Here is a 7,748-nt window from a genome sequence, read left to right as displayed (position 1 = left end):
AAATTTTAAAGTATCAAGCTAAATCCTAAAATCAAGATACTACAAGACTCTTGAAATTCTAGGAGTCTATCAGGGTTTCTTGGAGGTTACTCTACCTTAAACCCTAACATACACCTATATAAAGGGATACATATTCCCTAGAAGAGGCATCTCAAAATTCCATAAACAATTGATGGAATATTCACAAAGAGATCAAATACATCAAATATTATCTTTCTCAAAGCCACCGAAGTGATCAACGGATATTATTCCTTTTCATGGAGATCAAATATATCCTACGGAAGTTCGCATCATCCTACATTCGAAAAATACGCTGGTTAAGCCCTCGAATCACGGAGAACGATCTAGAGAGAAGAATAAAGGGAACAAACACAATTGTACCCATATCATTTTATAAATTAAATTATGTTTTTCATTCTTATATTGTGGTTGCAATTTATTTTTGTATCACAAATAAATTTGTTGAAATCAAATTTATCTATTTTACATTTTATTAGGCATAAATTAGGGTTTGGGTGAATTAGCCACCAAGTAACCCTAATGGACTCCTAATATTTCAAGAGTTGTTTTGAATTTAGGATTTATCATGATCTGCTGAAATTTCAGTGTCTACAAATGCCCCCTACTTCAAGGTTTGTCGAGGTATAGGCTTGCACCCCCTACTTCAAGGTTTATCTAGGCCCCCTACTTCAAGGTTTGTCGAGGCGTAAGCTTGCTGAAACTTGAAGATGAGACTTGAAGTACTCGACCATCGCAACAAATAGTTTTGAAATTGGAGTTTTGGATTTACGGGAGGAAGAGATAAAGGACAGAACTGGTCCCACTAGGCGTGCCAATTTGTTTTCAACGAATTTATGCAGAGAAAAATAAAATTGCAATCACAAACAACTATAAAAAAAAAAAGAATTTATTGATAAACATTGTAGGTTACAACTGTTTATCCCTTGATTCTTCCCTCCGATTTGTTATCCGTAATTCGAGGGTCTTAGAGGCGTATTTCTCGAATGTAGGATGATGCAAACCTCCTGGGGATATATTTGATCTCCAGTTTCTTGAACTATTTGATTGTCAAGAAGTAGGCCATATTTGGGGATATATTTGATATCCAGCTTCTTGAACTATTTGATTGTCAAGAAGTATCTGGCCATATTTTGATCTCTTTGTGAATATTCCAAGAGTTTATGGGATTTTTGAGGCGCCTCTTCAAGGGAATATGTATTCCTTTATATAGGTGTGAGTTAGTGTTTAGGGTAGAGTAACCTCCAAGAAACCCTACTAGACTCCTAGGATTTTAAGAGTCCTTTAGTATCTTTAACTTAAGATTTGGCTTGATCCTTTAAAATTTCGATGTCTACAAATGCCCCATATTTCAAGGTTTGTCGGGTTGTAGGCTTGCCGAAACTTTAAGACGAGACTTGAAGTACTCGACCATCGCTTTGCAGTTTTAAGGAATTTGGCTGAATCCTTTAAAATTTCCATGTCTACAGTAGGATTTTGCATCTTTTGAATTTTTTGTTAGAATTTCTGGCTTCGCGATGGTTATGTAACTTCTGCGTACTGAGATTCACAGTGCTCATTAGCTTAAAAGGTTCTTTTCTTCATGATCTCAGGTTTATATTACAAATGTCAAGATCACACAATACTATATTTTTGGGGAGGGGAAGTGTTATTCTATATATCTTTAAGTTGCAGACTTAATCTGGCATTACATGGAAAGTCATCTTTTGGTGAGTGCATCTCTAAGTGGCTTGTGATCTGTTCAAATCTTTCTGATAAAAAGAAACTTTGTAATCTCTTCAACTTTCTTGATACTCTTACTTGTGTGCTGAAAATTGCCTTCACTGGTCTGTGATCCGATAATCTTGATTCACCTCGTGCATACAATTGTTGCTTTAACCCTTCTCCATACCAAATTATCCTATCACACCTGATATAGTTCCACAAAATAGAAATATAATTAGCCTTTATCATCTTTTTTTTTTTGGTTGCTATTTTCTACTTGGGGGAAAATAAATCAGAATACAATAAATAGTAGGTTTGAATCCATATATAATAGGTTCAACGCTCATAACATTAAACGTTGAACCCATAGAGTTTAAATTTTGAATCTGCTTCTGCATATGTTCAGGTATTGAGCAAAGCTAAGGGATGTGTCAAATAGAACTTATTTATTGTATAAGGAATTTTTATACTATCATATTAAATTGACTTACATCAACCTCGCAACCCTAGAAAATAGAGTAAAAATATGCTATAACCGGTTAAAGTTAAACTACACAAATAGTGTAGAGTTATTTATATTATATACTTTCTCCATTTAGAAAAGGTTGTCCTAATTTGACATGGCACAAACTTTAATAAAGAAGGAAAAGACTTTTGAGATATATAGTCTTAAATAAGCCATAGCATTTGTGTGGCTTTAGAACTTTTGAAACTAGTGGTTTTAAACCTGTCATAACATTTGTGTGACTATAAACGCTTCCTATTAACGAAATATTAAAAGGACCCAATCTTTTAAGTAGTCTATTAAAACGGACTAATAAGAAAATAGTGACAATCTCTTTGAAACAGACGGAGTAATCTTTAACTTAAATTCTTAACAAGATATGCAGATGACACTTATATCCAGATACAAACACATACAAGAACTGCATTTTATTTGTGTTACTTGAATTACAAGTAAATAACAAACTTACCATGCAGGAGCACGTTTCTTTTCGCCTCTTTTCACCTCTGGTCTACCATAGTAATCACTCGAATTTGGATAATATTTGTAAGTAGGGGCAAATTTGATCATTCCTTCTTGCCAACCTTCAAATACTTGTCCATCCGTTAGCTCCATCTGCAACTATTTTATCATGACACATTTTAAAATCTTAGTTCTAGTTGTATATTATTACTAATTATTTAATTTACAAGAGAAACAATAATCTTTAATTTTGATATTTAATCCATATGCTACCTGATCATTTTCCAAGAGTGCATTCCATTCTCCTTGTTCCACTAATAATCTTGTAGTTGATTCTGGTAAAGAAATCCTGTAGTTCAAATCTCCAAGCAATATCACTCGGCTACAACCAACCAATTCAAAAATTAGGTTAAAACTGATGTCATGAAGATATTTACTTTTTAAAATGATATTTGTGTATTTTATGTAAAATTGATTGTGATGTCACACAGATATTTACTTTTTATATTGATATATTTGTGATCTTAACGTAAAAATAATCAACTTTTCCTACCATTCGTACAAAAAATAGTTATACTTTTACAACCTGTTGAAAGTCAACCAGATTAAGAAAGAGATCTCTTCATATTTAATAGGCAAATTGCCCAAGTTGGAAATTGTCTTTTTCTTTTTGTATTCTTTTCAGTTGTTTAGCTACCGATTAAAGACTACTAATCTGACAAGATTATAATTTGTTCATAAGGTAATTAAATAATCATGAAACGTTAATTGTGATTCGATTGGCGGCTTCAACTAACAAGACAATGTTTAACTCTTCAACAACCAATAATTAATTGGTTGTTAAGTTTAACTTACTTATGTCTTATTACCTTAAATATCTGTCATTGATTAGAGTTAACTAAAAAAGGCGATTAATCAAAGTAATCGTAACTAATCTTTTTTTGGACGGTTTAATTAAATTAAGATAAATTAAAGGACCTTAATTAAAATAATTAACATACTCATGATCTAGAATCTTTCTTGGTAATTCAAGGGAGGAGCCTTTTGGAAAGGTTGTTCTTGAAAATATTTCAGCAACATTTGCATTGCGAATCTTCTCATCTCCTTCTCTACCCCCAGAAGCTAGATGACTGCACACAAAACATAAGCTTGTTTCATGCAACTGAAATCTAACTGATACTGCACCCTGCAAGAGTAAATTTTAGACATAATTATACATAATAAAGGATATTATCAATACTCTGTCTATATAATATATTCTTGAAAAAAATAATTAAACAATAAACGTCCCTTTAGCATAAATTAAAGCACGGAAATACTAAAAATTATGCGAGTTTATATAAATTAGTTGTGCTTTAGCTAATCAACTTTCATAGTAAGACAGGTGAAAATTTATCCTATCCAAAAATAACATCAATTTGAAAAGTCAGGTTACTATAACGTATGACAGTTGAAAAATTCATAGTAAAGTTACTACTTCGTCCAGTCCACTTTAATTAATTTTAGGCTGTTTTCGTCCAGTCCACATATTAAGGAATTCACTTTTTAGCATTAATTAACAATATTGACCATATTAACCTTAATTTGTTCATTGGAAATACAACAAATACTCCTAGGCTCTTTAGTCTTTACTTTGAAAAAAAAAATTAATTCTTTCTTGATATTTGAAAAAATTAAATATTACGGACCACAAAAAAGGACCAAAAATTTACTTATGCACCGGAGGGAGTATTTAAACGTAAAATAACCCAACCTCGCTAGCAACGGACATATGAGCATTATAGTTCTTGAAAAAGAAAGAGAATTTCTTTCTTGGAAAGTTGGATTTATGATGAAAATAATATTAAAAACTATATCGATTACCTTGTTGCCTAAGCAACCCATGATGCCACAGCCAACACAAGAGACACTAGGGTTTCGAATGAAGGAACGAAAATCATTTCGAACCCATACTGATATCAATATTCCCACCATTTGCTTACTGATAATACAACTGAATTCTTTTGAAAATTGGCCATTTTCATTTCCATTCTTTTGTACCAATTGAATATTCGTATTTTCCTTTCCTTTCTGTTTAGTGTCTTCATTTCCAACTTCTTTGGCTTTTTTCTTGTTCAGAGCTTCTCTTATTAAGGAATTCCACTTTGATGAAATCCTTCCACTCTCTGATCCAAGAACATTTGCTGCTCTTAGTGGCACTACTTCTTGAAACCTTCATACATTTTACCAGGAGAAAAAAAAAAGAAAAAAACTTCATGGATAAATTAAAATTTCATTTTTGAAATTAAATTGAATTAAAAAAACATTTTGGGAAATAAGAAAATACCCAAAAACATAGATGTCACATGAAGTGTGGCATGTGGCAAGCAGATCATCCACATTGAAATCGTCACTTGGTACAACTCCTCCAACGTTCCATGTATTAACAAAAACCCTGTGGAAAACAAAAAAAAACATATTTATGATATAATAAGCCATGAAAAATTAAATGCTTTCTAGAAAATATAGGAATCTCCCAGCATCATTCCTTTTTTTTTTTGATAATTTAAAAACAATATAGTACTAATAAAATAGAATACATGTTTCAAGAATTTCATTGGTTGAGCTCTAACCACTAAAATCTAATTAGTGGTTGAAATTAATGGTTAGTATGTTGAGCTCTCCTCTAATTACCTGTAGTTTTGAGTGTCCTCGTGATCGTTGAAAATAATGTCATTAGAACTGAAGGATTTTTTATCAAAACGGGGAATCTCTAATAAATATTCTGAATCACTTGGAAAATCTGCCACAAAGTTGGTGCTCCCCAATCTCTTTAGGACCTTACTAGCTACCAATCTTGGCCACATAACCTTTAAAAAATGAGGAAAATTTTGAGAAAGAGAATTAGTACTACATAAAGAATAACAAAAAATTCAATAAGACATGCAAATAACCATTGAGAAAATCTAACTACTTCCAAAGTATATATAATTATTGAAAACTTCCTCTCCCACCCCAACTTAATTAGATTCTTAGATACATCTTGAGAAAGGAAAAGTATATAGTATAATATACTAAGAGGTTCATATTATGACTGAATTGTAGATGCTCAACAAGAGAACTAATGCAGTAAGTGCTGTTGATATAAATCCTTGAAGATGTATATAAGCCCCGCAGTGATACACAAAACATGAAGCTCGACACAAAGACAGGATAAGAAAATGGAAGCATGAAAACCAGCACACACACACACACACAGAGACAGAGAGAGAAGTATACTTCTCCTTTCTTTCTTGGCATGGTGAAGGTGAAGAGTAAAGAGAAAGGGTACAGTAATTATATTGAAGATGGTGTGAAGGGAGGAAGAAAGCGTGGAAATAAAATGGACAAAATACTTGATGCTGCGGAAGAAGGAGAGGATTAGAACCATGAATATGTTACTATATATAATTTGAGAGGAGAAGAAATTTAAGAAATAAAAATAATTAATGCATAAACTAATTATATGCTAAGTACTAGAATTGCCTTTATTAGTAATCAACAATTAAATGAGATATAGTACTAGTTCAACATGTCTTTTCATCTTTCTCTTTAATAAGATAATTACCTAATTCGTATTAAGTAAATATTAGTAACAAATCATGAGGGGTTAAGTTTAAATATTATTTTTTCCATCGAAAATTTATGTGATACGGTCATGGAATTAAGAAGAAAAGAAAACATAATTAAAAGAAAATTACACCATGTAAATTGGAACAAAGAAAATAATTTTAAATGCACAAGTATTTATTTTAAAAAAAAAATTAGACTATAAACAAAATAGTGTCAAAAAAGAAAATAAAATAAAATAAAAAGAGAAAAAGTAATCGTCTTAAATAGATTTTGCACCAACATAGGCTAATGTTCTACGTTATTTAGGTATTTGCATTTTCTTATTATCAAGATTTTATTTTTATTTTTAAATGTCTTCGTTTATTTGTGGGAGGTCACCACAGCCTTAAACTTTTTGCATCGTTTTCTAGTTTATTAATCCATGATAGGCTCCACAACCTTAAACTGTTGTGTTTGTTGGCTGATTTGAAAGTTTTTCTTATGTTTTTCATTTTGATTACTTAGTAAAGCAAGTGGGATGGGGACCATTTTGGCAATTTTGCAGAAAACACCAGGAACCGTTATGCCCCAATAATAGGAAACAAAGTTATGCTGACGAGTCGCACATTATCGGTCATTTTGTTGGAAAACACCAGGAACCGTTATGCCAAAAAAATTTTTTTAGGGAAAATGGCCAAATATATTCTACTTTAGTATATTATTCATATCTACCCTCGGTTATACTATCGGGCCATATCTACGTTCCGTTATATTATCGGATCACATCTATCCTTATCATTAGTCAAACTTTTTAAAAATACCCTCCACCTACGGAAAGCCATCAAATTAAAACAATACCTGTTTTTTTAAAACCCATTAATTAGCCCGTTAAATCCCTTTTATTTACTGCACTCGTTAAACTCAAGAAGTTAAAGACATAAAATACCAAAAATCATATATTCATTTATATATTGAGTCACAATTCTTTTAATATCTTTATTGTATGTTTATATATTCTAAATTTCTTTTTTTTCTTCTAGCTTCTCTCTTTGTTTTTTTCCCACCGTGTTGAATTATGCCGAGTATTTACCATAATTTTCTTTCCACCATGACTTGAATGATTATAGCATCTTATTAGGTTGATAGTTCTGAAGTCTTAAGGCAGCTACCGAGGTATTTCTTCCTCCAACAATGAGCCTTTGTTGATGAGTATTCATTCACCATATTTTCTTATTCTGCTTTAAGCATTTGAGCAACGAGTAATTATCACCAAATCACGCCTTAAAAATCAAAGTTAGATTCCAAGCTATGGGATGGGATACTCATAATTCTTAGTAATAACTGAACTTATAAGGAACAAAAATTAGAAAATAACATCTACGGCCGCAAAGATGATACCTGAGCCTCAGAGGAATTTCTAACAAGTGCGGTCCGCACATCAAATGTGATGACCCAAAGGTCATCACTTATTTTTAAATTGAATTCTGCG

At 31.8% G+C, this 7,748-nt stretch overlaps 1 protein-coding gene across 1 annotated transcript; it reads right to left on the bottom strand.

The window, feature by feature from the left end:
* Positions 1-1,576: 1,576 nt before the first annotated feature.
* LOC107779839 (type IV inositol polyphosphate 5-phosphatase 9-like) lies at positions 1,577-6,129 on the bottom strand. The gene is made up of 8 exons (XM_016600335.2): positions 5,948-6,129; positions 5,363-5,538; positions 5,016-5,123; positions 4,553-4,901; positions 3,691-3,875; positions 2,963-3,071; positions 2,697-2,848; positions 1,577-1,927 (listed from the first exon to the last, which is right to left on the bottom strand). Exons 1-8 carry the CDS (start codon positions 5,966-5,968, stop codon positions 1,672-1,674), a joined length of 1,356 nt encoding a protein of 451 aa, XP_016455821.1. The 5' UTR covers positions 5,969-6,129; the 3' UTR covers positions 1,577-1,671.
* Between the last annotated feature and the right edge of the window lie 1,619 nt (positions 6,130-7,748).

This window comes from Nicotiana tabacum, chromosome 18, assembly GCF_000715075.1.
Source record: "Nicotiana tabacum cultivar K326 chromosome 18, ASM71507v2, whole genome shotgun sequence".
NCBI classification, from domain to species: domain Eukaryota; kingdom Viridiplantae; phylum Streptophyta; class Magnoliopsida; order Solanales; family Solanaceae; genus Nicotiana; species Nicotiana tabacum.
This window is presented reverse-complemented; position numbering and strand designations above follow the sequence as displayed.

What these genes read in the sequence shown, in the direction of transcription:
- LOC107779839 (XM_016600335.2), bottom strand. Translation starts at nt 5,968, where the DNA reads ATGCCAAGAAAGAAAGGAGAA. An exon ending in GAGGACACTCAAAACTACAG is followed by an intron (nt 5,124 to 5,362) that starts GTAATTAGAGGA and finishes TGTTTTCCACAG; the next exon opens with GGTTTTTGTTAATACATGGA. An exon ending in TGTGACATCTATGTTTTTGG is followed by an intron (nt 4,902 to 5,015) that starts GTATTTTCTTAT and finishes AAATGTATGAAG; the next exon opens with GTTTCAAGAAGTAGTGCCAC.